Source organism: Jaculus jaculus, chromosome 19, assembly GCF_020740685.1.
Source record: "Jaculus jaculus isolate mJacJac1 chromosome 19, mJacJac1.mat.Y.cur, whole genome shotgun sequence".
Classification (NCBI taxonomy): domain Eukaryota; kingdom Metazoa; phylum Chordata; class Mammalia; order Rodentia; family Dipodidae; genus Jaculus; species Jaculus jaculus.
In genome coordinates, this window is record NC_059120.1 from 7541896 (window position 1) to 7568713 (window position 26818).

Sequence of the window (26818 nt, forward strand, 5' to 3'; positions counted from 1 at the left end):
GGGGTGGCACACATCTGTAATCCCAGAAAGAGTATCTCCATGAGTTGAAGACTAGCCTGGGCTACTTAGCCGAGCCCTATCTCAAAATAACCAAGAAAGACAGATGGATGGCAGGGAGAGTTGGAAAGAGGGAAGGAAGAAGAGATGATAACATCAGCCTGTCGTCTCTACGTGTCGGGTTACAGGTGAGCACACGCCTGTCATCTCTACGTGTCGGGTTACAGGTGAGCACACGCCTGTCGTCTCTACGTGTCGGGTTACAGGTGAGCACACGCCTGTCGTCTCTACGTGTCGGGTTACAGGTGAGCACACGCCTGTCATCTCTACGTGTTGGGTTACAGGCGAGCACACGCCTATCGTCTCTACGTGTCAGGTTACAGGCGAGCACCACACCTGTCGTCTCTATATGTCGGGTTACAGGTGAGCACACGCCTGTCGTCTCTACGTGTCAGGTTACAGGTGAGCACACGCCTGTCATCTCTACGTGTCGGGTTACGGGTGAGCACACGCCTGTCGTCTCTACGTGTCGGGTTATGGGTGAGCACACGCCTGTCATCTCTACGTGTCAGGTTACAGGTGAGCACACGCCTGTCGTCTCTACGTGTCAGGTTACGGGTGAGTACACGCCTGCCGTCTCTACGTGTCGGGTTACGGGTGAGCACACGCCTGTCATCTCTACGTGTCAGGTTACAGGTGAGCACACGCCTGTCGTCTCTACGTGTCAGGTTACAAGTGAGCACACGCCTGTCGTCTATACGTGTCGGGTTACAGGTGAGCACACGCCTGTCGTCTCTACGTGTCGGGTTACAGGTGAGCACACGCCTGTCTTTACACGCCGGGTTACAGGCGAGCACCACGCCTGTCGTCTTTACGTGTCGGGTTACAGGTGAGCACACGCCTGTCTTTACACGCCGGGTTACAGGTGAGCACACGCCTGTCGTCTCTACGTGTCGGGTTACAGGTGAGCACCTCGCCTGTCATCTTTACATGGGCACTGGGGATTGACTGCAGTCCCCATGCTTAGAAGGCAAGTGCTTTACTGACTGAGCTCACTCTCCAGCCAAGACCTGCAGGACTGGTACCTTGTACTCACTCCCATGATTACGCTAAGTCTGTCACGCAGGTTTTCTTTTCAGGTCCTTAAAAGGCTGTTTAGGAAGACGCAGCGATGCTATGGCAACTCGGTGAACCTAACCCACCAGTAACACCCACACCATAACTGGCAGGACTGGGGAGGGAGAATGCTTTCTTTGATGGGATTGTACCTACCAAAAAATAGAAGGTATTTTCACAGGATTTCTAACCTAAAAGTGATCTTAGGAATTAACTCACCTCATTTTCATATATATATATTCATATTTTCTGTCTTTGGCACACCAAGACCTCTAGCCAGTGCAAATGAACTCCAGACACAGGCACCACCTTGTGCATCTGGTGCTCACATGGCACCTGAAGAATCAAAACTGGGTCCTTAGGCTTTGCAGGCAAGTGCCTTAACCACTAAGCCATCTCTGTAGCCCCATCTCTTCATTTTCTAGGTAATTAGCAAAGAACAGGCCAGGGTTAAGTTCAGTGAGCAAGTAACTGGCCCATCTCTTCACTGTCTATGTAATGAACAACTGGCCAGGGCTACAGTGACAGAATGCTTTCCGAGCACCAGAGTCTCTTGGGTTTGACCCCCAGCACTGTACAATAAAAACAAACACTTGGCTCAAAGATATACAACAGAGGCTGGGCCTGGTGGCACACACCTTTAATCCCAGCCCTCGGGAGGCAGAGGTAGGAGGAAGATTACCCTGAGTTCGAGACCACCCTGAGACTACATGTGAATTTCAGGTCAGCCTGGACAAGAGTGAGACCCTACCTCAAAATAAATAAATAAATATAAAAATATACAACAGCCCTGAAATTTAAGTCAGGAACATCAAACTTACAAAACCACAGACTTCACCTGTGTGGTGCTGATTGATACCTGCAATCCCAGCACAAGAAGGTAGACGGGAGGCAATAGCTAAGCTGCCCAGAACCCCACACCACTGGGCTTGTCTGTTGCCCAAGCAACCTAGGAAAATATCAGCAACCTGGGATTCCCACCTGCATCACGGGAAAGGACAGGCAGCTGAGAAAAGCTTGGAGAAGTAACTCAAGACTGCCAGCCAAAGAGGACCATCCCAACTACATCCTCAGTAACCGGCTCCTTCTCCCAGTCTCCTGGCAAGAGCTGGCGCCTGCAGCGCTTGCCCACAGTGGGGGGTGAGGGGGGATGGCTGGCAGCTTTACTCTGGCTGCGTGTCTTTGCCAGTTTTTCTTGAAGAAGGTACCTGAACACTCAGACCAAGATCACCAGTAACAGAAGTAGTGAGGGTCAAGACTCCAAGGTCACCTCAACTACCCAGCGAGTCTGCGTCCACTGCAGGCTGCAGGAGGTGCTCACGGCGGAGGAGAGGAGAAGCAGGAAGAGGACAGAGGAGGAGAGAAGAGAATGAAGGCAGGCACGCACACCAGCACCCCGTCAGGACGGCGGTGGGCCACGCTACCCAGACCTGCCGACCCTGCTTTGGGAGTTGGTCACCCACGGCAATAAAAAGGCTTCCTATTCCAAGAGTGACTTTGAAATCTTAAGAAAGAAAACGAATTGTGCAACTTACCAATTAGAAAGAGCCTGCAGAGCTGCATTCATATAACAGGTATTCCCAATATTTTTCAAACCAGTAAGGCCTAGGAAGAACAAGTATAAACTAAATTATCACCCAATAAAATGTAAGTGACTCAATTATCTGCATGTTTCAAAATTTAAAAATGACTGAGCTGGGCTTGCTGGTGCACACGCCTTTAGTCCCAGCACTCGGGAGGCAGAGGCAGGAGGATCGCCGTGAGTTTGAGGCCACCCTGAGACTACACAGTGAATTCCCGGTCAGCCTGGGCTAGAGTGAGACCCTGCCTCCAAACACCATATAAACCACCACATGTTAACATAAATAAGCTGAACTTGAAGACGTCCCACTTTGGGAAAACATTCAATCTCAGTGTTGAGCTTTAGATAAATGCAAGGATTTATCAACTCAACCCTGATATGTGTGCATAAAAAAATAACCTTGTCTATTATGTAGCTGAGGATGCATTTTTTAAAATAGATTCAGGATTTTTTTTCATTTTATTTTCACTTATTTGAGAGAGAGAGAGAGAGACAGAGAGAGAATAGACGCGCCAGGACCTCTAGTCTCTGCTAACGAACTTCAGACACATGTGCCACCTTGCGCATCTGGCTTACATGGGTCCCAGAGAGTCAAACCTGGGTCCACTGGCTTTGCAGGTCAGTGCCTTAACCACGAAGCCATCTCTGCAGCGCCATCTCTTCATCTTCTATGTAATTAACAAAGAACAGGCCAGGGCGAAGCTCAGTGAGCAAGTAGCTCACCAGCTCCTCACTGTCCGTGTCATGAACAACTGGCCAGCGCTACAGCGATACAGTGCCTTCCTAGCACGGGAGAATCCTTGGGTTTTTAAAAAGAGTACAAGTTAACTAACATTTCTTATTACAACCAAAATGTACTTATTGTGTGAAAAAGTTGTATCATGATGCGAAAATGATAGTAATTTCTTTCCAATGTTTTACATTTTTATTTCATCCATGTATACTAAATTCACTTTCATCGGTTTACTCCATCATTAAAAGTTAAAAAAAGGATAAAGGAAAGGTGGAGGAAGGGCTTATTAAAATCTAAGAGGATATAAATAAATCATACGAAATCCTACTTTTTTGGACAATGGAACACTTAGAAGCCACAGACTGTTGCTAGAAAACTTTCAGTGCCAGGGATGGGATACTTTCCAGTGAGTTGTTGGCCAGGGAGGTCCCTGATACCCCCAAAACATTACAGGCCACTGCCGAGGCCCTTGGTTTCCCAGCTGGAATAGATGGTAAGACCCTACTGCGGAAGATTCCACATACTAGGGCTGAAAAGCCACTGAGAAACCCTGCTGGAACTGAGCTGAGAACCTCCTCCATGCAGACCAGCTGACAGAAAGCTGGAAGAAGGCATTCTACATGCAGTTCAATGGGAGAGAGAGAAATCACCAGTGAAGATACTCAACAAGGGACACAGCAAGCCTTATATTTGGCCAGCCAGGCCAAATGAGCCAACAGGTGCAATAGTGGCATGTCTGTCATGGTGGAAACCAACTGCCCTCTAATTGGACTAGAGGCCCACTCCATGGGAGGGAATACATCCCTGATACTGAAAACTTAAAACAGGGGTAGTCATGAGCCCGAGGGGTGTAACGTCTGCTGTTGTCTGGCTAAATGTATAAACTATGCTTATTAAACTGCCCAGTAAACACTTCTTTTAATGTTCACACCCTTATATTAATGCTACTCTCACTTTGGGTAGAGAATCCTCTCTTTTTAGATAACACTGACCTTGGGACGACTCAGAAGGTATCATGGTGCTGGAAAGAAATGACTGGAGTAATCAGTACTGTAATATCTCTACCACGCCTTCCAAGGCTCAAGGTCTAATGCGGAAATGGTGGCAGAAAGAATGTAAGAGCCAGGGCTGGAGAGATGGCTTAGTGGTTAAACGCTTGCCTGTGAAGCCTAAGATCCCTGGTTCGAGGCTCTATTCCCCAGGACCCTCGTTAGCCAGATGCACAAGGGGGCGCATGTGCCTGGAGTTCGTTTGCAGTGGCTGGAAGCCCTGGCGCACCCATTCTCTCTCTGTCTCTCTGCCTCTTTCTCTGTCTATTGCTCTCAAATAAATAAAAATTTTAAAAAATTTTAAAAAAAAGAATGTAAGAGCCAAAGGAAGGGTAGGACTCCTTACAACATGCTCCCTCCAGATATAAAATGGCCTGGATATCCATGACCTCACAGTGCCTGACACTACCTACACAAGACCATCATAAGAGGAGGAAAAGATCATGACATCAAAATAAGAGAGACTGATTGAGATGGGGAGGGGATATGATGGAGAATGAATTTCAAAGGGGAAAGTGGGGAGAGGGAGGGTATTACCATGGGATATTTTTTATAATCATGGGAGATGTTAATAAAAATTTGAAAAAAAAAAAAAGTTTAAAAAGGAGCCAGGATGGTAGTGCATACCTTTAATCCTGGCACTTGAGAGGCAGAGGTAGGAGAATTGCCATGAGTTCAAGGCCACCCTGAGACTACATAGTGAATTACAGGTCAGCCTGAGCTAGAATGAGACCCTACCTCGGAAAAAAAAAAATCAACAGAAAAAAAAAAGTTAAAACAGGCAGGCTAGGTATGGTGGCACATGCCTTTAACCCCAGCATCCAGGAAGCTGAGGTAGAAGGATCACTGTGAGTTCATGGCCACCCTGAAGCTAAATAGTGAATTCCAGATCAGCATGGACTACAGTGAAAGCCTACCTCAAAACAACAACAAAAAAGTGAAAGCAGGGAACAGGATGTAACTGAGGTAGTGTTTTGGTTAGTAATTGGACAACAGCAAAACAGGATGTAATGACAAGTTCTTCAAGCATGAAATTATAGGGCGAGGGAGAGGACCCAGCAGTTAAAGGTAGGGTTTTTTTTTGTTGTTCTTTTCTAAGTAGAGTTGCACTCTGGTCCAGGTTGACCTGGAATTCACTATGTAGTCTTAGGGTGGCCTCGAACTCAAAGGGATCCTCCTCCTCTACGTCCTGGGATTAAAGGTGTGCGCCACAACGCCCGGCTTGGTTAAAGGTGTTTGTTTGCAAAGCCTGCATCCTAGATTCAACTCCCAAGAACCCACATAAAACCAGACACAAGAAGTATGATATATGCCTGGCATTCATTTGCAACAGCAAGAGGCCCTAGCATGCATATTTGCATGCATACATGCAAGTAAGTGTGTATTTGTGTTTTGTTTTTAATTTTGATTTTTTATTTTTCCAGGTAGGGTCTTGCTCTAACCAGGCCGACCTGGAACTCACTCTAGCTCCAGGCTGGCCTCAAACTCACAGCAATCAGCCTCCAAGTGCTGCGACAAATAGTGTGTACCTCCTCAACTGGCTTTTTCTTTTTGGTTTTGTTTTTTCAAGGCAAAGTCTCACTGTAGCCCAGACTGACCTTAAACTCAGTGATCCTTCTACCTCTACCTCTGCAGTGCTGGGATTAAAGGTGTATGCCACCATGTCCAGTTGGCTTTTTTTTTAAAAAAAAAACCATATTTACTTATTTATTTGCAGGCAGAGAGAGAGAAGAGAGACAGAAACAGTGGGCACACAGGACCCCAGCAGCTGCAAATGGACTACACGCATGTACCACTTTGTTCATCTGGCTTTATGTGGGTACTGAGAAATCAAACTCAGGTCCCTAGGATTTGAAGACAAGTGCCTTAAATGCTGAGCTATCTTTCCAGCCTGGCTTTTCTATTTATTTATTTTTAGTTTTTGTAAGCAAAGAGATGTAGAGAGAAGAGAGACAGAAAGAGACAGAGAAAGAGAGGATGGGCATCAGGGCCTTCAGTGGCTGCAAACTGCATAAGCCACTGCATCTGGCTTATGTGGGTCTGGGGAATCCAGGCTGGGTTGTCTGGCTTTGCAGGCAAGCCCCTTAGCCCCTAAGCCATCTCTCCAGACCACGCCCCTTTATTTAAATAAAATTCTAAAGCTGAGGACGTAGCTCAGTGGAAGACTGCTTACATAGTATATATGTAAAGCCCTGGGTTCTATCCTTGTAAGGATGCATACACACACAATTACAAATGCTATTGGGATTTAGAACAAAACATAGGAAACAACAAAACTATTTCCAGTGTTGAGAATCAACCGAGGGCCTAGAACATGCCTAGAACGGGCAAGTGCTCTTCCAGTAAGTTAAACTCTCAACCTAAACATTTACACTTCTAACAGTCTCTAAAACATGGCTGAAATGGGCTGGAGGGATGGCTTAGTGGTTAAAGCATTTGTCTACAAAGCCAAAGGACCCAGGTTCGATTCTCTAGGTCCCCCGTATGCCAGATGCACATGGTGGTACATGCGTTTGGAGTTCAGCTGCAGTGACTAGAGGGCCTGGCGCACCCATCCCCTCCCTCTCCCTGTCTGTCTGTCTCTAATGAAAGATTAAAATAAATAAATAAAAGAATCTCTGAAAGAATATAGGAAGACTTGATACAATGACGTGCAACATATAGGTTGAGAGTGAGAGAAAGTGGGAGGAGAGAATCTACCAAACTCATTTCATGCTTTTTCTAAATGAATGCTGCTCCTTAAATTTTTATTTTGGGGGAGGGGGAGGCAGTGCAAAGACATAGGGTCAAACTATGTAGCCCAGGCTGGTCTCAAACTTGAACCTCTCCTGCCTGTCTCCAAAATGTCTGCCTTTCAGTTAGTAATTCCAAGGTGATACCTTAAAATCTCCCACCAACCCCAATCACTGACTGGTGTGAGCAGAAAAATAGGTTGAAATCAAACGTCTCAAAAGTCAAGTTAGCAAAGGTCATAAGGCTCATTTGCAAATGAGTAAGACTCCAACTTCGGCAAAGTGGTACCAAAGAAACCAAAAGTTCAGCCCTAGTTTCAACATCTGCAATTGGTTTCCTCATGCAGGGCCCGGTGCCAAACAAAACCGGGCTGTCCCTGCAGCTACCTTACCTCTAGCCTTCAGCTCGTCATCTTCTTCCACTTCGACATCCAGGTCGTCAAATACAGCCGCCAGAGGGGTTCTCAACGTGGTACTACTGGGGATTTTAAAATCCTTAATAACAAAGACACAGCATACTTGAATAAGTCTTTGTGGTAAACACTTTAACTTACAAAACATTTACACTATAAAGCTATTAAAGTGCTATTTCTGTTTTTCAAGGCAGTGTCTCACTCTAGCCCAGGCTGACTTGGAATACACTATGTAGTCTCAAAGTGGCCTCAAACTCTCTGTGATCCTCCTACCTCTGCCTCCCAAGTACTGGAGTTAAAGGCATGCACCAACCGAAAGTGTTATGTTAATAATAGAACCTTGGCCATGCATGATGGCTCATGCATGTACTCCCAGCACTTGGGAGGAGGAGGAGACAGAAGGATCAGGAGTTCAAGGCCAGCCCCAACTACGTAGTGAGTTCAAGCCCAGCCTGGACTACATGAGACCCTGCCTGAAAAAACAATAAGGAGGCTGGAGATATGGCTTAGCAGTTAAGGTCCTTGCCTGCAAAGCCTAAGGACCTATGTTCTACTCTCCAGATCCCACATTAGCCAGACACACAAAGGTGAGGCAAGCACAAGGTCACACATGCCCACTAGGTGGCACAATCATCTGGAGTTCAACTTCAGTGGCTGAGGCCCTGGTGTGCCAATTCTCTATTTCTCCTCTCTGCCTCTCTCTCTCTAAAAATAACAACAACCACCCAGGTGTGGTGGCCCAGACCTTTAATCCCAGCATTCAGGAGGCTGAGGTAGAAGGATTGCTGTGAGTTGGAGGGCAGCCTAAGACTACGTAATGAATTCCAGGACAGCCTGGGCTAGAGAGAGACCCTACCTCAAAACAAAACAAACAAGCAGTAGTAAGAGGCAAGGGAGCCGGCTCAGTAGACAAAGCACTCGCCAAGTATGAGGAGCAGAAACAGACGCCAGCAATGCTACACCAGGTGGAGGTGGGTCTGTCATCCCAGCATTCAGATCGTGGAGACGGAAGGATCGACAGACAAGCTGACAAGCTACATGAACTGAATCATCAAGCTCTGGGTTCAAGTGAGAGACCTGAGAGACCACGCCTCTGAAAATCAAGTGACAGCAATCAAGGATGACACCTGATGTAAGCCCGGCACGGTGGTGCACTCCTTTAATCCCAGCACTTGGGAGGCAGAGGTAGGAGGATCATGGTGAGTTTGAGGTCACCCTGAGACTATACAGTGAATTCCAGGTCAGACTGAGCTAAAGCGGAACCCTACCTTGAAAAAAAATTTTGTATTCTTAATCTATTCTAATAATAGTAATAGGTATCAATTTACTTTTCTTGAGCTAGGGTGTAACTCTTAGGGTGCTTACCTAGCATAAATAAGGTCCTGGGTTCAATTCCCAGTACCTCAAAAATTGACAAAGTAACTAACTCCCATTTCTTGAGTAAGTGATGCTGTGACTTTGTCCTCACTAGCTATTCTCAGTCTTAACCAGCACGTCACCACGCGTTAATCACGCAAGAGGATCAACTATCATGGCTAAGATTTTTAAAAAATTAACATTTTATCTGGGTATGGTGGCACATACCTTTAATTCCAGCACTTGGGAGGCAGAGGGAGGAGGATCTATGTGAGTTCAAGGCCACCCTGAGACTACATAGTGAATTCCAGGTCAGCCTGGGCTAGATTGAGACCCTACCTCAGAAAAAAAAAAAAAAAATTAACATTTGTAAATACACAGGTTTCAGTAAGAGGGAGAATACTGCGGATTAACCAGATCTCGTCAGGGTGGAATACGAAGAGCAGCCCAGGCTCCTGGCCCACACCCTGCCCACTCCCAGTCAATGTACGCGAGGCACCATCCACTGTCACCAGTGTCCAGCAACACAACAGGACACAGATGACACACAACAATCTGCAGTAAAAGTAAGAAACAAGTATTGGAATGCAGCATGGTTTTTATGTGTGACACACACAAGGACACAAAACCTCACTTAACCAAGTCTGATCAACCTGCATTCACAGTTAAGGGAACATCTCACTTCTAGTCTCTTTACGACGAGAAAACTCAGTGAGCACTGTCTGCGCAACTGTCCGTGTTTTTTAAGTCTCTTGATTCAAAGGGGCGGGAAAAGCTTTAAGAGTAAGCTTTTGTGTGTTCCATCTAGTTTTCAATCATCAGTCAGAAGGTTACACTTGTGGGCTGGGAAGATGGTTCAGTGGCCGAAAGTGCTTGCTTATAAAGCCTACCTATCTAGGTTCAATGCCCCAGTGCCCACGTAAAGCCAGATACACAAAATGGTGCGGGCATGTGGAGTTCCTGTGCAGTGGCAGGAAGCCCTGGGGCTTCCCTGCACTGTGTGTGTGTGTGTGTGTGTGTGTGTGTGTGTGTGTGTGTGTGTGTCTCCACAAATAAATAATACTTGTAAGGTTTGTACTTGTAAATACTGGAGTGCCAAGGGGCTTTCAGACTTCATTCAGTGCTTTTCCTCCTTCAAAGCGGTGGGCTTCAACCTGCCCTCATCTCCCGCCCCGACGTGTCACAGGAATAGAGGAGGGCTGAGTCACGAGTACTTCATCTGAAGCACGTCACAGACATCCAGGACAGGTAAGTGACACAGAATTCCTTTCTAAATTCCAACCACATGACACATTCTGAGCATGTTCTTTTTGTTTTTATTGGGGGGGATTAGAGGTAGGGTTTCACTCTAGCCCATTCTGACCTGGCATTCACTCTATAGTCTCAGGGTGGCCTCGAACTCCTGGTGATCCTCCCACCTCTGCCTCCCGAGTGCTGGGATTAAAGGCATGCACTACCGCGTATGGCTCCTATACGTTTGATATCTAAAATAAGTGGACTTTTACTTTACCTGGATACCATTTTCCTGTGCTTGTTGAAGTTGTCTTACATGAGGAAATGAGGGCTGAGTTCCTAATTTTCTATCCAAAAATACTTCTTTGCTGCAAGCGTAACACCACACCCGGAGAGTGGTCAGGTTCACAGTTAGGTAATGCTTTGTCTCCTGTAGTGTCAAAGGAAAGAACAGGAATCTCAGCCAGGCGCACGGGACAACCCTTCAGAGGCCCACGCCATGAAGGCTGGCGGACAGCAGCGTCTCCGTAAGAGCTGATCCAGAGCACCCAACAGAACACTCTTTAGACGAACTGCCAGAGTGCAACTGAGGTGCTTTGGTTCAGAGGTCCCCCATAAACTCAGGTGTCCTGAATGCTGGGCTCCCAGCTGACAGAGATTAGGGAATTAATGCCTCCTGGAGGTGGTGTATTGTTGGGGGCGGACTTATTGGTGTTACAGCCAGTTTCCCCTTGCCAGTGTTGGCACACTTTCCTGTTGCTATTGTCCACCTTATGTTGGCCAGGGAGTGATGTCCACCCTCTGCTCATGCCATCATTTTCCCTGCCATCATGGAGCATCCCCTAGAGCCTGTAAGCCAAAATAAACCCTTTTCCCACAAGCTGCTCTTGGTCAGGTGACTTCTGCCAGCACGGCGAGCTGACTGTGATGGTAACACGCAGTAACAGTACCTGACCCACCCTGCCACTCTTGTCCCTGTCCCTCACTGCTCACGGTGCACATAAACACAAGAGCGTAAGCTCTCCTGCTCTGCGGTCAGCTAGCAAGCGTGTGAACAACGAACAAGAGATGGAGGGATGGCTTAGCAGTTAAGGCGTTTGCCTGCATAGCCAAAGGACCCAGGTTCAATTCCCCAGGACCCACGTTAGCCAGATGCACAAGGGGGCGCACGCGTCTGGAGTTCGTTTGCAGTGGCTGGACCCTGGCGCGCCCATTCTCTCCTGCTCCCTTCTCTGTCAAATAAATAAGTAATTGTTTTTAAAAATGAACAAGCCAGGAATAGCGATGTGTGTGTCATCCCAGCACTCTGGACCCAGGTAGCTGGATCAGGTGTTCAGTCAACCTCAGCTTCATACCGAGTTCAAGCTCAGCCTGGCCTACAAGAGCCCTACCGGGCAGGGGAGAGAGAAGGAAAGGATGACCACCGGAAAGGAACAAGCCACAGCAGAGCCCAGCTCAAGCAACAGGGAACAGAGACTCCCCAGCCTTTCTCAATAGAAGTCATGCATGAGGATGCAGCCCCACAGGAAATAATTCTGGTGATGAATTTCTCAGTGATCCACAGGACGGCTTGTATACAGCCATTCTAGATGCACAGGCAAGTAAGCAGCATGCAGTGCCTCGGTGCTTGAGACCCTTGAGTGTGGTAATTCTCTTGAGGAATCACTCGAGAGCAGCTGACGCTAGAGGCGTCCATGGGCATCTTAAGACACAGCTCACTTGAGAAACTTACAGTTTAATAGGGACGACCTACTAACACTATAAAGTTACAGGCTAGAGAAAGCCCTACACACAGGGCAATGCAGAACGGGCAGTGCAGAGAGACACAGAGAGAGGACCTGGTGTGAACTGAAAAACGAGCAAGCTAGCGAGGCTGTCGTAAGCATCTGCAGCGACACCAGCTCCATCTGCCCGAACGCCTACGCCGTGAATCAACACCCTCTCATTACAGCCATGCTCCACTGCGGGTCTTCTCAGCAGATCCCTCCCTGGCTTTCACTGAGAGAATAAGAGAAGTTGTAACTCTTGTATTTCGTAGAAATGGTATGGTGTTGCACAGGTGTAGCCCCAGCGTACAGGAGGACTTCAAGGTCCAGGTGTGGTGACATAGCCAGTCCCTGTCTCTGAAACAAAGTAACAAAGCACCCTAAAATTAAAACCTCACAGATTCTAGCTTGTTGCTTGAGTTAATAATGTTATACTGATTTTCCCTTTCCTTGAAGGTCTCTTCTGGAAACTGTCTTGCAAGGCTTCGAGTGTTGCCCAGCGATACAGCTTAGCATGTGCAAAGCCCTCGGTTGAATCCCCAGCACCGCCTCACACCGTTGAACACATACCTGAGAATGTATGGTGCTATGATCTACTTGTGATTCGCCACAGCCAACATATGCACATCTATTCTGTAAATAATAACACAAGGAAAATCTTTTATCACATATATAAAAATGTGTAATAGTATTACAATTATATTCACAACTAGGTTTTTCTTTCTTTCTTTCGTTCTTTTTCTTTTTTGAGACAGGGTTTCACTCTAGACCAGACTGACCTAGAATTCACTGTGTAGTCTCTGAGTGGCCTTAGACTCACAATGATCCTCCTACCTCTGCCTCCTAAGTGCTAGGATTAAAGGCATGTGCCAACACACCTGGCTGATTATAGGTTTGTTTTTTTTTTAAACACAGGATTTTTTTTTAATTTGTTTATTTTTATGTACTTATTTGAGAGTAACAGACAGAGAGGGAGGGAGGGAGAGAAACAGAGAGAGAGAGAATGGGCGCACCAGGGCTTTCAGCCACTGCAAACGAACTCCAGATGCATGCGGCCCCTTGTGCATCTGGCTACCATGGGTCCTGGGGAATCGAGCCTCGAACCGGGGTCCTTAGGCAAGCGCTTAACTGCTAAGTCAACTCTCCAGCCCTGATTATAGGTTTTAACTCAACTATTAAATTCTACAATTAGGTAATTTAACCAAGCAAAAAAAAAAAAAAAATCAAAGTATCTGAGTTAACAATTATTTCACCTCCAACAAAAAGCAAGCATAAAATATCCAAGAAGTTGGGCTGGGGAGATGGCTTAGTGGTTAAGGCACTTGCCTGCACAGCCAAAGGATCCAAGTTCGATTCCCCAGGACCCACGTAAGCCAAATGCACAGTAGTGCATGCATCTAGAGATTGTCTGCAGTGGCTGGATGCCCTGACAAGCCCATTCTCTCTCTCTCTCTCTCCCTCCCCCTCTCCCTCTCTCTCTCTCTCTCTCTCTCTCTCTCTCTCTCCCTCTTTCTCTAAATAAATATTTTTAAAAATCCAAGTAGTTGGGATGGAGAGATGGCTTAGTGGTTAAGGCGCTTGCCTGCAAAGCCAAAGGATCTCAGTCCAACTCTCCAGGACCCACATAAGACAGATGCACAAGGGGACACATGCATCTGGAGTTCATTTGCAATGGCTGGAGGCCCTGGCATGTGCTTGCTCGCTCTCGCTCTCTCTCTCTCTCAAATAAATAAATAAATAAAATATATTTAAAAAATACAAGTAGGGCTGGAGAGATGGCTTAGTGGTTAAGCACTTGCCTGTGAAGCCTAAGGACCCCGGTTCAAGGCTCGATTCCCCAGGACCCACATTAGACAGATGCACAAGGGGGCACATGCGTCTGGAGTTCGTTTGCAGTGGCTGGAGGCCCTGGCATGTCCATTCTCTCTCTCTCTCTCTCTCTCTCTCTCTCTCTCTCTCTCTCTCTCCCTCTCCCTCTCCCTCTCCCTCTTTCTGTTTGTCACTCTCAAATAAATAAAAAATATATATATTTTTAAAAATACAAGTAGTTAACTAAAAACTTGTACCAGAAGTTAAAATCCATTCAAAATTTAAATTTGAGTATTTTATAATCAATAGTGCTGTTTTTAAAAGATGTTCAAAAGCCGGGCGTGGTGGCGCACGCCTTTAATCCCAGCACTCGGGAGGCAGAGGTAGGAGGATCGCTGTGAGTTCAAGGCCACCCTGAGACTACATAGTTAATTCCAGGTCAGCCTGGGCTAGAGTAAGACCCTACCTTGAAAAACCAAAAAAAAAAAGATGTTCAAGCCAGGCATGGTGGCACATGCTTTTAGTCCCAGCACTAGAGAATCTGAGGTAGGAGGACCACCTTGAGCTCAAGGTTAGCCTGGCCAGAGTGAGACCTTGCCTAGAAAACAAACAAAAAATAAAACATTTTAAAAAGGATATTCAATTACAAAATTCTGTTATACAACAAAATTTTTATAATTATTCAAATATAAATTTATACTTGCAAACTTTTCAGAAAAAAAATATGTACACGCACATATACATACATACATACCTCCAGGCATGCCCAAAGATTTGGTCCTCTGACTTTACAATCCTGACAAGTACCCTAGGAGAAAACATTAAAGAGAACATTTGCTAAATTGACACAGCCAAACATGAGGAATTCACTGATAACATCCTATGTTAAAAATGGGACGCGTGCCCAATTTGGCACTGAAGGCCTGGAGTCGTCCTGAGGAGCCGCTGCGTGTCGATCCACGCGGGTCTTCAATCCACGCTGGAAGGCAGCGAGCAGCTCCGGCATGCTAAGCAAGCCCTCTATCGACTGAACCACATTTCCAGCCCCTTCAGTTATGTTTTCAACTGGTTCAAATAAATGGTTTCTTATGGGCAAAAAAAAAAAAAAAGGGAGGACACATGGTGGGTTGTGGTGGTACACATCTTTAATCCCAGCACTCAGGAGGCAGAGGTAGAGGTAGGAGGATCACCATGAGTTCAAGGCCACCCTGAGACTACATAGTGAATTCCAGGTCAGCCTGAGCAAGACCCTACCTCAGGGAAAAAAAAAAAAAAAGAAATAGTAATTTTGTTTGCTTTATTTTTTTTGAGGTGGGGTCTCACTCTAGCCCAGGCCGACGTGGATCTTATTCTGTAGTTCCAGACTGGCCTCAAACTCACGGTGATCCTCCTACCTCTGCATTCCTAGTACTGAGGTTAAAGGTTTGCACACCATGCCCAGCCATGAAGTAGTAATTTTTAAAATGTATAGGTAGAAAAACTTGACCATGATTTCTTTTTATTATTTTCTTTTTCTTTTTTTGTTTTTGGTGTTTTGAGGTAGGGTCTCGCTCTAGCCCAGGCTGACTTGGATTCACTATGGAGTCTCAGGGTGGCCTCAAACTCACATCAATCCTCCTACCTCTGCCTCCCGAGTGCTGGGATTAAAAGGCGTGTGCCATCACGCCCACCTTTTTAAAAATATTTTATATTTCAATTGTTTATCAGAGAGAGACAGAAAGAAACAAAGAAAATAAGAATGGGTTGTGTCAGGACCTGTAGCCATTGCAAATGACCTCTCCAGAAGCATGTACCACCATGTGCATCTGGCTTATGTGGGTTCTGGAGAATTGAATCTGGGTCCTTGGGCTTCACAGGCAAGTATGTTAACCACTAAGCCATCTCTCCAGCCCTGAACTTACATGATCATGACTTCTTCTTCTTCTTTTTTTTTTGTTAACCTAGCCCAGGCTCTCCTGAATTCACTTGTAGTCTCAGGGTGGCCTCGAACCCACCGCGATCCTCCTACCTCTGCCTCCCAAATTCTACCCTGTGATGAGACTTCTTATCGAAGAGAAGCAATCACTTACATGAGATTTCTGTATCAAATCCTCCTTTGTTATTTCACCAACTGAATCCAAATGTGGACAAGGACTGCGAAAACTTGTCATTTTCTCAGAAGTGTTTTCCTATTTCCTCCCAAGGCTTTCTAAATGTGGTAATACCTGTAGGAAAAGTGACCCAAAACTTAATTAGAAAATATTAACATGCTAAAAATGATGAAAATAAAAGATAACAGAAATCTATAAGCTAGTCCCATAAGAGCATATTTTCAGACATAACTAAGTTAGTTTTACAACTGAAGCTAGCTTCATACACACAGGAATTTTCCTGAATACAGCTTCATTTTCACATGAACCTCAGCCCCTTCTTTCTTTGCTTGCTTTTCTTACTTTTTTTTTTTCCCAAGTAGGGGTCTCACTCTAGCCCAGGCTGACCTACAATTCACTATGTCGTTTCAGACTGGCCTCAAAAGTCAGTGGTTCTCCTACCTCCGCCTCCAGAATGCAGGAATTAAAGGCATGCGCCACCACGGCCAGCCACAACCCCTTCATGATGGCATAAATGAAATCACCTGGCACCCTGGCACTATGCTCAGGACAGGCGCTTTCTATCAGAGCTCCTTACACAACACAGGAGAAGCTCCTTGCTCTAGGGACTGCTCTATGCCTTATAGGTGATTAGCAGCATTCCCGCTTCTACTCAGCAGGGCCCAGGCACCACTAGTAACTACCATGCCTCTGAGAACTGAGAACCAATATCTCTAAACAGAAGTCGATCATGTCCTCAGAAGGAAAATCCTTCCCCAGGTGGAGAACCCCAGTTCATGACCTTCACCGCAACCCTCCGGTACATGCCACTTCTCTCACTTCCTGCATGAGCTGAAAAGCCGCACGCACGCTAGGCTGTCTACCTGTTCAGTTCAGGCAGTGAGGGACTTTCACACAAAGGTCTCCAGTCTCTTTCTCCAACAACCTTTGTTGTAGCCTCTTAATCCATGCAAAGGGGATCTGCATAGATGCCATTTGTCTATGGGCCCTGTCCTCTGAATTCATTACAGCAGTACCACCCGAAAAACACTTCTTCTTGTAGCTTGCGATTAAGAGTTTATGTATCTCGGGCTGGTGAGAGAGCTCAGCAGTTAAGGCGCTTGACCGCAAAGCCTAAGGACCCAGGTTCGATTCCCCAGTACCCACATAAAACCAAATGCACAGTGGTGCAGGCATGTGGAGTTCATTTGCAGAGGCTGCAGGCCATGGTGTGCCCATTCTCTCTCTCCTTGTAAGTGAAAATATTCAAAAAGCAAAAAACTTTTTATAAAAGAGTCTGTATCTCATCTTGGCCTTGAACTCCGCAATCCTCCTGTCTCTGCCTCCTGAGCACTTGGAAATTAATGACCTATGTCACCACACCTGGATTTGTAAATACATTTTAAAAACCAAGACTGAGCAAATCAAATCAAATAATCACTCCACTATCATACAGCAATGTACCAACACCCCAGGGGTCACTCCAGGGTCAGCAGTGAAAACACTTCTAGAAGTTGTCTATCATTATGAAACACTAAGCAACTCCATACACTTTTCAGAATGAAGTACATTTACGTATTTGTAAATATTCTCTTTCTTCTTTATATTTAGGAAAAGGTTTAACAATGTTTCTCACCGTTTCTTATCTTTCGTCTCCTCATGCAAAGTTACATGCACATAAACACATACACAAACACACACATATGCCACACACAATAAATTAGTAAACAAATAAATGAGCAAATTCACAGTCGCATCTTAAATAATTAATGAAACAGACAGTACCACACACAAAATACTGGTACAGAGAGACACAGCCTTCTGTTCATTGTTTCTCTAGCAAAAATTCAATCATTTACTACTGCTTTTCTGAATCCTGCTTTTTTTTCTTCAGTCCTATTTTTTCCCAGCCCCCAAGGATTCAATCATACGCTAACGGGTCCTCCTCTGCTGTGTCCATGACGTGGGCTACATACAATCAGGCCTTCTGGTGGACATTCACTGTTTCCTGTTTCCATGCCCTACCATTAAAAACATCATAAGCCGGGCGTGGTGGCGCATGCCTTTGGTGCCAGCACTTGGTAGGAAGAGGTAGGAGCATCACCGTGAGTTCGAGGCCACCCTGAGACTCCATAATGAATTCCAGGTCAGCCTGGGCTAGAGTGAAACCCTACCTCGAAAAACACACACACACACACACACACACACACATCGTAGTAGGCCTACAGAAATGGCTTAACAGTTTATGGCATTTGCCTGTGAATCCTAAGGACAAGGGACACACCAATGTCCATGTTAAGCTACATGCATAAGGTGGTGCATGCACCTGGAGTTCATTTGCAGTAGCTAGAGGCCCTGGCATTCTCATTCTCTTTCTGTATCTCTTTTTCCCTCTTTCTCTCTCAAATAAATCAATGAAACAGTAGTTAACAACAAAAAACACGTACTGGGTGTGGTGGCACATGCCTTTAATCCCAGCACTCAGAAAGCAGAGGTAGGAGGATCACTGTAAATTCAAGGCCACCCTGAGAATACATAGTGAATTCCAGGTCAGCCTGAGCTAGAGTGAGACCCTACCTCAAAATATATATATTTATTTACTGGGAGGGAGATAGATAGATCTCAGATATATATATATATATAAAACTTTACATAGACTGTCTTTTTTGTTTTGTTGGGAGAACTAAACCTAGGGCCTCAAATATGCTCTATCACTGAACAAAGACTGGTTCTATAAAAATATATTTTACAGGACAGAAGAGTTGGTGTAGTGGTTAAGGCACTTGCCTACAAAGCCAAAGGACACAGGTTCAATTCCCCAGGACCCATGTAAGCCAGAAGCACATGAGAGTACATGCATCTCGAGTTCATTTGCAGCAACTGAAGGCCCTTGTGTGCCCATTTGTATATTTGCTTCTTACTCTCTCTCAAATAAATTTAATTTTTTTTAATTTTTTAGATGTATCTTTTTTTTAATTTTTATTTATTTATTTGACAGCAACAGACAGAGAAAAAGAGGCAGATAGAAAGAAGGGGCGCGCCAGGGCCTCCAGCCACTACAAACGAACTCCAGATGCATGCGCCCCCTTGTGCATCTGGCTAACGTGGGTCCTGGGGAGTCGAGCCGCGAACCAGGGTCCTTAGGCTTCACAGGCAAGCGCTTCACCGCGAAGCCATCTCTCCAGCCCAAATTTAATTTTTTTAATGTTAAATATATATAACAAAATTCTTTTCCCAAGTGGTTATGACAACTTCTATTTCACTAACAATAAAAGGGAATGCTGTTTTCTTTTTTTTCTGTTTTGGTTTTTCAAGGTAGCGTCTCACTCCAGCCCAGGCTGACCTGGAATTCACTATGTAGTCTCAGGGTGGCCTCCAACTCACGGCGATCCTCCTACTTCTCCCTTCCGAGTGCTGGGATTAAAGGCGTGAGCCACCACGCCCGGCAGGAATGCTATTTTCTACACACCGACACTTTCTCTACTGGCAAGAAGGAACTTGTATTAGCCACTTTCCTTGTTGCTGTGACAAAGTACCTTACAATCAGCAAAAAAATAAAATTTTATATATATATGTATGTGTGTGTGTGTATATATATATACATGCACATATATATATATATATATATATACACACATATATGTATATGTATGTATGTACGTACATATATATGTGTGTGTGTGTGTATATATATACATATATATTACCCTTAATAACGGGCTTCATTATGACCTCTTCATACATGTAAAGAATGTAATTTGAGTCAGGCGTAGTACACACGCCTTTAATCCCAGCACTCAGGAGGCAGAAGTAGGAGGATCGCCGTGAGATCGAGGCCACCCTGAGACTACATTAGTGAATAACAGGTCAGCCTGTGCCAGAGTGAGACCCTACCCTGAAAAGCCAAAACAAACAAAAAAAAAAAAGTATTTTGATCACATTCACCCCCATTACCCTCTCCTGACCATCTCCCACTCTGGCTGACTCCTCTTCCCAATTATTCCCTTCTAGCCTTTCCTTTTTCTTTCTTTTTGGCGGGAACCCAATGAGTTTAACTAAGGGTGCCTATATAAGGATGAATTTACGTAAGGGGCACGGACAACTCACCTGTGGCTACATCACTAAAGAAACTCTCTCCCAGCGACTTTTAACTGCCTATCCTCGGAGCGGGGTGGGCCTAGGGGCCCCTCCCCCATGCCCCTGGACTGTTGACAAGCCAGCCCTTGTAGGGACCACAGTTGCTGTGAGTTCACGAGCGCAACAGCCACAGCACGCCCAGAAGACGGCGGGCTCTAAGATGCCGCTCCCTCCACCGTGCTCCCTCGGCCTGGGCAACACAAAGGTCCAGCTAGGGCTGAGCACCCAGCAGGTACTTACTCTCGGCACTTGGGCCGGTTGTGGCCCTGCAGTAACTGCCGACCCATCCCATCGGCTGCTAGAGAAAGAGCCCTCTCCTCCCGCAGCAGAAGCAGCGCGGGCACGGGGAGGCAGCCTGTGGGGCTCTCCGCGCCTCCACGCTGGGGTGTGCCCTTCCCAGCCAGGACCAGGCGTGAATTCCCTCCCTCGGAACAGGCTTCAAATCCTACCAGAAAGCGACTAGTTACCCTCAACAGGCATGCCACTTTGCAGCACTGGGTGCATTTTGCCTGGCGAGTCAGTAGTGTAGCACCCTGTCACTTCTCATCTTCCTACTGAAGGCACTTAAGAGAATGCCCACCAGAGGAAGGGGCTTCATGAAGCTCCCTTTGTCCGTCTGTGGCGTCCTATGTTAAGCAATCATTTCAAATTCAAGTCCAAGTCTTTCTATTTTTACTTTCTTTTTTTTTAGTATTTTATTTTTTATTTATTTGACAGAAAGAGAGGGGAGGACGGAGGGGGGGAGAGAGAGGGAGAGAGAGAATGGGCATGCCACGGCTGCAGACACTGCAAACTTTAATCCCAGCCTGTGGGAGGCAGAGGTAGGAGGATCACCATAAGTTCGAGGCCATCCTGAGACTACATAGTGAATTCCAGGCCAGCCTGGGCTATAGTGAGACCCTACTAGTAAGTAAACAGTTTAATGAGATCAGTGCATGTGAACATAGTCTTCCCTACAATTAAACCTGCTGCTGTCTCATGTGCGGAAGGTCCTGAGGGCACTCGCTACCCGGCTCTAGCACACTTGCTCAGTACCATCATGAGCCCATTCCTTTTTCTGACAGTCCTGTTGGAGCTGAGGGACTCAGATGTAGTTACAAGGTAAGACAATGGAGGTCTTTAATTCTTCCCAAAGGGCAAGCCAAGAAGGAAGGAGACTGTCTGCTTTCACTCTGTTCTCACAGGGTGACCGGGGAGGTGGGTATTCAGGATTAAACATGGAGCAACAAGAATTGCACAAGAAAATTCAACGTACAGAGAAATGAAGGCTTTCCATATCGAAGGCTTTCCATATGTGGCCTCTATCTGGCCTTACTTCTGCAATTCCCTTGGTATGTCCACCCTGCACTGGGTGATGTTCTCAGCCAAAATGGCGACAGGTGGCCATGGCGAGATGGAGAGGTCTCCAGGTGGAAATGAATGCCATGCGTCACCTTATGATGTGCTCAACTGCCATCTGCAAAGCCTAACAACCTGGGTTCAATCCACCAGTACCCAGGTACAGCCAGGGTAACAAAGTGACGCATGCATCTGGAGTTTGTTTGCAGTGGCTGGAGGCCATGGCATACCCATTCTCTGTCTGTCTCTCTTGTCTTTCTCTGCCTGGAAACAAACAAATAAATTAGATATATAAATCAATAAATATTAATAAATAAGTTAAATTTAAAAAACAGTCTGGGGACTGGGGAGATGGCTTTGCAGTTAAGTGCTTGCCGGTGAAGCCCAAGGACCCCAGTTCGAGGCTCGACTCCCCGGGACCCACGTTAGCCAGATGCACAAGGGGGTACACATGTCTAGAGTTCATCTGCAGTGGCTGAAGGCCCTGGTGCGCCCATTCTCTATCTATCTGCCTCTTTCTCTCTCTCTTTCTGTTGCTCTGAAATAAATAAATAAATAAATAAATAAAATAATTTAAAAAATAAAACTGGGAGCCAGGCATGGTAGTGCACACCTTCAATCCTAGCACTCAGGAGACAGAGGTAGGAGGATCACTGTGAGTACACAGCCACCCTGAGATGACACAGTGACTCCCAAGTCAACCTGGGCTACAGTGAGACCGGGGGGGGGGGGATGTTTATCTGCAGCTGAAGAGATGGCTCAGCAGTTAGAGGTGCTGCTTGCAAACCCTCACAGCTGGACTCAAATCCCCAGTATCCACATAAAGCCAGATGCCCAAAGTGGCACGTGCATCTGGAATTTATTAACAGTGGCAAGAGGTCTTGGTGTGCCCATTCTCATTCATTCATATACTCTCTCTCTCTCCCTCTAATTGCAAATAAAAATATTGTAAAAGACTGGAGGTAGAGAGATAACCCAGTGGTTAAACACACTTGCTTGCAAAGCCTAGTGGCCTGGGTTTGAGCCCCAATACCCAGATGCACAAAGTGGCACATGTACCTGGAATTCATTTGCAGTGGCAGGAGATCCTTGAATGCCATACTCACTCTGTCTGTCTACCTCATGGTCTCCTTCTCTCAAATAAATAAATAAAACAAGCCGGGCTTGGTGGCGCACGCCTTTAATCCCAGCACTTGGGAGGCAGAGGTAGGAGGATCGCCGTGAATTCAAGGCCACCCTGAGACTACAGAGTTAATTCCAGGTCAGCCTGGACCAGAGTGAGACCCTACCTTGAAAAACAAAAAAAATAAAATAAATAAATAAATAAAACGATTTTTAAAATAAACAGCAGCTAGATAGAGGCATGACTTAGCAGTTCAGGCACTTGCCTGCAAAGCCTAAGGACCCAGGTTCAATTTTCCAGGACCCACATGTATTGAGTTCATTTGCAGTGGCTGGAGGTCCTGGTACACCTATTCTCTCTCCACCCCTTTCTCTGTGTGTGTCAAATAAATAAATAAACAAAATATAAAATATTTTTTAAAAAGCCACTTTAATGGGCCAGTTGAAGATGGCTTTGCAGTTGAGGCGCTTACCTACAAAGCCTAAGAATGCATTTGGAATCTCTAGGTCCCACTTAGCCATAGTGACAAAGCATGCAATGTTGCACATGCACACAAGGGGGCGCACACGTCTGGAGATCGTTCACAGAGGCTGAAAGGCCCTGGCGCAATCATATTCTCTCTGTCTCTCTGCCTCTTTCCCTTTCTCTATCTCTCAAAAATAAACAAATAAACTTTAAAAATAAATAAATAACATAGAACACAGGGACCCAACCTACTAATATTTAAGTTATATATCATGGCCTGACAGCCTACCCTATAGACATTTTAATATTAAGAAGCTACCTTTAGGGCTGGAGAGATGGCTTAGCGGTTAAGCGCTTGCCTGTGAAGCCTAAGGACCCCGGTTCGAGGCTCGGTTCCCCAGGTCCCACGTTAGCCAGATGCACAAGGGGGCGCACGCGTCTGGAGTTCGTTTGCAGAGACTGGAAGCCCTGGCACGCCCATTCTCTCTCTCTCCCTCTATCTGTCTTTCTCTCTGTGTCTGTCGCTCTCAAATAAATAAATACATAATTAAAAAAAAAAAAAGAAGCTACCTTTATGTTATTGCCTAGTCAATTACAAAAAGCCATGCCAGTTATAAAACAAAGTACATAGCTCACTGGTAGGGTTTGCCCAGCATGTATGAGGCCCCAGGTTGAAAAGCAAGAAACTAAATCATCAGCCAGATATGGAAGCACATACCTCTAATCTTAGCTACATGAAGGCTGAGGGAGGATCACAAGTTCTAGGCTGCCCTTGGCTGCATAGTGAAAACCAACCTCAAAAATAAAATGTTAGAAGGAGCCAGGTCACACACCTTTAATCCCAGCCCTTGGGGGCTGAGGTAGGAGAATCACCATGAGTTTGAGGCCACCCTAAGAGTAAATAATGAATTCCAGGCCAGCCGGGGCTAGAATGAGACTTTACCTTGAAAAACCAAAAAAAAAAAAAAAAGAAAAGAAAAAGAAAAAGGGGACTGGAGAGATGGCTGCTTAGCGGTTAAGCGCTTGCCCGTGAAACCTAAGGATCCCGGTTCGAGGCTCAATTCCCCAGGACCCACGTTAGCCAGATGCACAAGGGGGCACACGTGTCTGGAGTTCGTTTGCAGTGGCTGGAGGCCCTGGTGCGCCCATTCTCTCTCTTCTCTCCCTATCTGCCTCTTTGTCTCTGTCACTATCAAATAAATAAATAAAAATAAACAAAAATAAAAAACCCTAGTTAAGAATACTAAGGGGGGCTGGAGAGATGGCTTAGTGGTTAAGTGCTTGCCTGTGAAGCCTAAGGACCGCGGTTCAAGGCCCGATTCCCCAGGACCCATGTTAGCCAGATGTACAAGGGGGTGCACACATCTGGAGTTCATTTGCAGTGGCTGAAGCCCTGGTGCGCCCGTTCTCTCTGTCTACCTTCCTATTTCTGTATCTCTCTCTCTCTCAAATAAATAAATAAAAACAAAATATTTTAGAAAAAAAAAAAAGAATACTAAGGGCTTCATTTATTAATATTAATTTCACTTGTGCTTAGAGAAGCTTCTCTTTTCAGATATCAATGACCACTGAGGAGACTTAAAACTCATCAAAGTGAGCTGGGCACGGTGGTGCACACCTTTAATCCCAGCACTCGGGAGGCAGAGGTAGGAGGATCGCCATGAGTTCGAGACCTCCCTGAGACTCCATAGTGAATTCCAGGTCAGCCTGGGCTAGAGTGAGACCCTACCTTGAAGAAAGAAAAAAAAAAAAAACTCATCAAAGTGCCCAGAAGAGACAACAGCGTTCAACCCTGAGACACCACCTCGGCGCTCACACCCTCCAAGCCTCAGGGACCACTGTGGAAGAGGAGGTGGCAGAAAGAATGTTATGCGCCAAAGGAAGGGCCAAGGAGTGCTGACTCTCTTCCAGACACAAAGTGGCTATGACATTCACGACCTCACAGTGGCTTACACTACCTACATAAGACCTGCAAGACAGAAGTGATAATAAAAAGGTTTAAGAGCCTTTAAGGAGTACAGGCGCTCGGTTACTGACTCAGCGCTGAGAGTGCTTGTCACGAGGGCCGGAGAGGCCCAGATTCACCCTAAGTTTTGGGAAGGTTTTCTTTTTCTTTTTTTTTTTTTTTTTTTTTTTTTTTGGTTTTTCAAGGTAGGAGGGTCTCAATCTAGCCTAGGCTGACCTGGAATTCACTAGGTAATCTCAGGGTGGCCTCGAACTCATGGCAATCCTCCTACCTCTGCCTCCCGAGGGCTGGGATTAAAGGTGTGCGGCACCACGCCCAGCTGAGTTTTTTTTGTTTGGTTTTGTTTTTTGGTTTTTGGCTTTTCGAGGTAGGGTCTCACTCTAGCCCAGACTGACCTGGAATTCACTAGGTAATCTCAGGGTGGCCTCGAACTCATGACGATCCTCCTACCTCATCCTCCCAAGTGCTGGGACTAAAGGTATGAGCTACCATGTGGGCTCAGAATTATTTTGAATAGCAAAAGTATACTATGCTGATCGGTTTAAAGCTCTTTTATCTATTTTATAATGGAAGAAGGGTTTGGGAGACAGCTCAGAGGCTAAGGCGCTTGCCTACAAAGCCTACTGACTAAGGTTCAGTTCTCCAGGACCTACATAAAGCCAGATGTACAAGGTAACACATGCATCTGGAATTTGTCTGCAGCAGCTAGGGACCCTGGTGCCACCCATTCTCCCCGACCCCTTGCAAATAAGTAAACAATATTTTATAAAAGGTAAGATACATGCGGGGTGTGGAGGTGCATTTAATCCCAGCACTTGGGAGGCAGAGGTAGGAGGATCACCATGAGTTCAAGGCCACTCTGAGACTACATAGTGAATTCCAGGTCAGCCTGGGCTAGAGGAGGCCCCATAAGAAAGAGGGCTGAAAGCCGGGCGTGGTGGCGCACGCCTTTAATCCCAGCACTCGGGAGGCAGAGGTAGGAGGATCTCCAAGAGTTCGAGGCCACCCTGAGACTACATAGTGAATTCCAGGTCAGCCTGAGCCAGAGTGAGACCCTAACTCGAAAAACCAAAAAAAAAAAAAAAAAAGAAAGAGGGCTGAAGAGACAGCTTAGCAGTTAAAGCACTTGTCTGTGAATGTATGTTCGACTCTCCAGTTCCCACATAGCCAGACAGGGAAAAAAAATAACAAAAATGATGCTGGACATGGTGGTGCACACTTTTAATCCCACCACTCGGTAGACAGAGGCAGGAGGACTGCCATGAGCTCAAGGCCACCCTGAGACTAGGTAGTGAATTTCAGGTCAGCCTGGGCTACAGTAAGACGCTACCTCAAAAAAAAAAAAAAAGAAAAGAAAAAAATCAAAACAAAACAAAACAAAAAGTGGTGCAAGCATGCAATGCCGCACATGCACACAGGGGCACACACATCTGGAGTTTGTTCACAGAGACTAAAAGGCCCTGGCACACCCATTCTCTCTCTTCCTCTCTCATTCTATCTCCCAAAAAGTTAAAAAAAAAAAAAAAAAAAAAAACAGTAAGATACAATGGAAGAAAACCGAGGGTTGGAGAGATGGCTCAGCGTTAAGGCGCTTGCCAGTAAAACTAACAACCTGAGTTCAATTCCCCAGAGCCCACATAAAGCCAGATGCACGGTGGCACATGTACTCAAGTTCATTTACAGTGGCTGGATACCCTGGTATAAGCAGGCATGCCCCCCACCCCCCCGCCTCTCTCCTGGGCGTCGTGGCACTAGCCTTTAATCCCAGCTCTTGGGAGGCAGAGGAGGGAGGATCGCTGTGAGTTCGAGGCCAGCCTGAGCTAGAGTGAGACCCTACCTCGGCAAACCACACACACCTGAACCCTCAGTGCAGGTTGGGGCTGGGGCTAGAGAGCCACAGGGGCTCACGATGGAGGGCAGCTCTAGACTGAGGG

The 26818-nt window shown here is 46.1% G+C and overlaps 1 protein-coding gene across 3 annotated transcripts in view; it reads right to left on the reverse strand.

Moving 5' to 3' along the window:
- Positions 1 to 26818, reverse strand: part of Usp33 (ubiquitin specific peptidase 33) — a 67851-nt gene that overhangs the window by 35572 nt on the left and 5461 nt on the right. For 2 of the 3 annotated variants that reach the window (XM_045137932.1, XM_045137931.1), the window contains exons 2-7: positions 15856 to 15990; positions 14541 to 14594; positions 12548 to 12610; positions 10489 to 10641; positions 7602 to 7704; positions 2649 to 2718 (exon numbers count right to left, since the gene is read on the reverse strand). In XM_045137932.1, coding sequence (XP_044993867.1) covers positions 2649 to 2718; positions 7602 to 7704; positions 10489 to 10641; positions 12548 to 12610; positions 14541 to 14594; positions 15856 to 15936 — 524 coding nt within the window. In that variant the 5' untranslated portion in view covers positions 15937 to 15990. Of the gene's footprint in view, positions 1 to 2648; positions 2719 to 7601; positions 7705 to 10488; positions 10642 to 12547; positions 12611 to 14540; positions 14595 to 15855; positions 15991 to 26818 lie in introns of those variants that run through there. The other variant, XM_045137934.1, reaches the window with a different exon arrangement.